Genomic DNA, 763 nt, shown 5'->3' on the forward strand with positions numbered 1-763 from the left:
AGTGTTTGGTAAGGATGATTTTATCATCTTGTTGCTGTATGTCGATGATATGTTGATTGTGGGCAGGAATATAGACATAATTAAGGAGCTGAAAGAGCAGCTCAGTGAGTCTTTTACCATGAAATATATGGGTCCAGCGAAACAGATTCTCGGTATGAGAATTATTCGAGACAGAGGTGAGAAGCTGATTCACTTGTCTCAGGAGAAGTACATTGAAAAAGTACTTAAGCGGTTTCACATGAACAAGTCTAAAGTGTTGAGTACTCCTCTTGCTCCACACTTAAGACTGAGCATTCAACAAAGTCCGAAGACATATGCAGAGAAAGAAGATATGGCGAAGGTTCCATATGCTTCGGCAGTGGGTAGTTTGATGTATGCCATGGTCTGTACAAGACCGGATTTATCTTACGCCGTTGGAGTTGTCAGCAGGTTTATCTCCAATCCAGGAAGAGAACATTGGAATGCTGTGAAGTAGATTTTGAGATATCTCAGAGAGACTTCTGATCTGAAGATTATATTTGGGGGTAAGAAGATGTCTGATCAGTTTCACTGATTCTGACATGTCTGGAGATGTTGATTCTAGCAAGTTTATTTCGGGTTACTTGGTAACATTTGCGGGTGGAGCTGTGGCATGACAGTCAAGGCTGCAAAAGTGCGTTGCACTATCTACCACTGAGGCAGAGTTCATTGCCGCAACTGAAGCTTGTAAAGAGTTGTTGTGGATGAAGAACTTCTGTGAAGAGATCGGTTTCAAGCAAGAAAA

At 41.7% G+C, this 763-nt stretch overlaps 1 protein-coding gene across 1 annotated transcript in view; it reads left to right on the top strand.

Moving 5' to 3' along the window:
* The first annotated feature begins 127 nt into the window (after positions 1–127).
* LOC106338284 overlaps positions 128–763 on the top strand; it is a 2,288-nt gene continuing 1,652 nt past the window's right edge. Inside the window, exon 1 of the mRNA XM_013777304.1 lies at positions 128–429. Within this exon, the coding sequence (XP_013632758.1) occupies positions 128–429 (302 nt within the window). The remainder of the gene's footprint in view (positions 430–763) is intronic.

This window comes from Brassica oleracea, chromosome C1 (assembly GCF_000695525.1).
Source record: "Brassica oleracea var. oleracea cultivar TO1000 chromosome C1, BOL, whole genome shotgun sequence".
In the NCBI taxonomy this organism is placed as follows: domain Eukaryota; kingdom Viridiplantae; phylum Streptophyta; class Magnoliopsida; order Brassicales; family Brassicaceae; genus Brassica; species Brassica oleracea.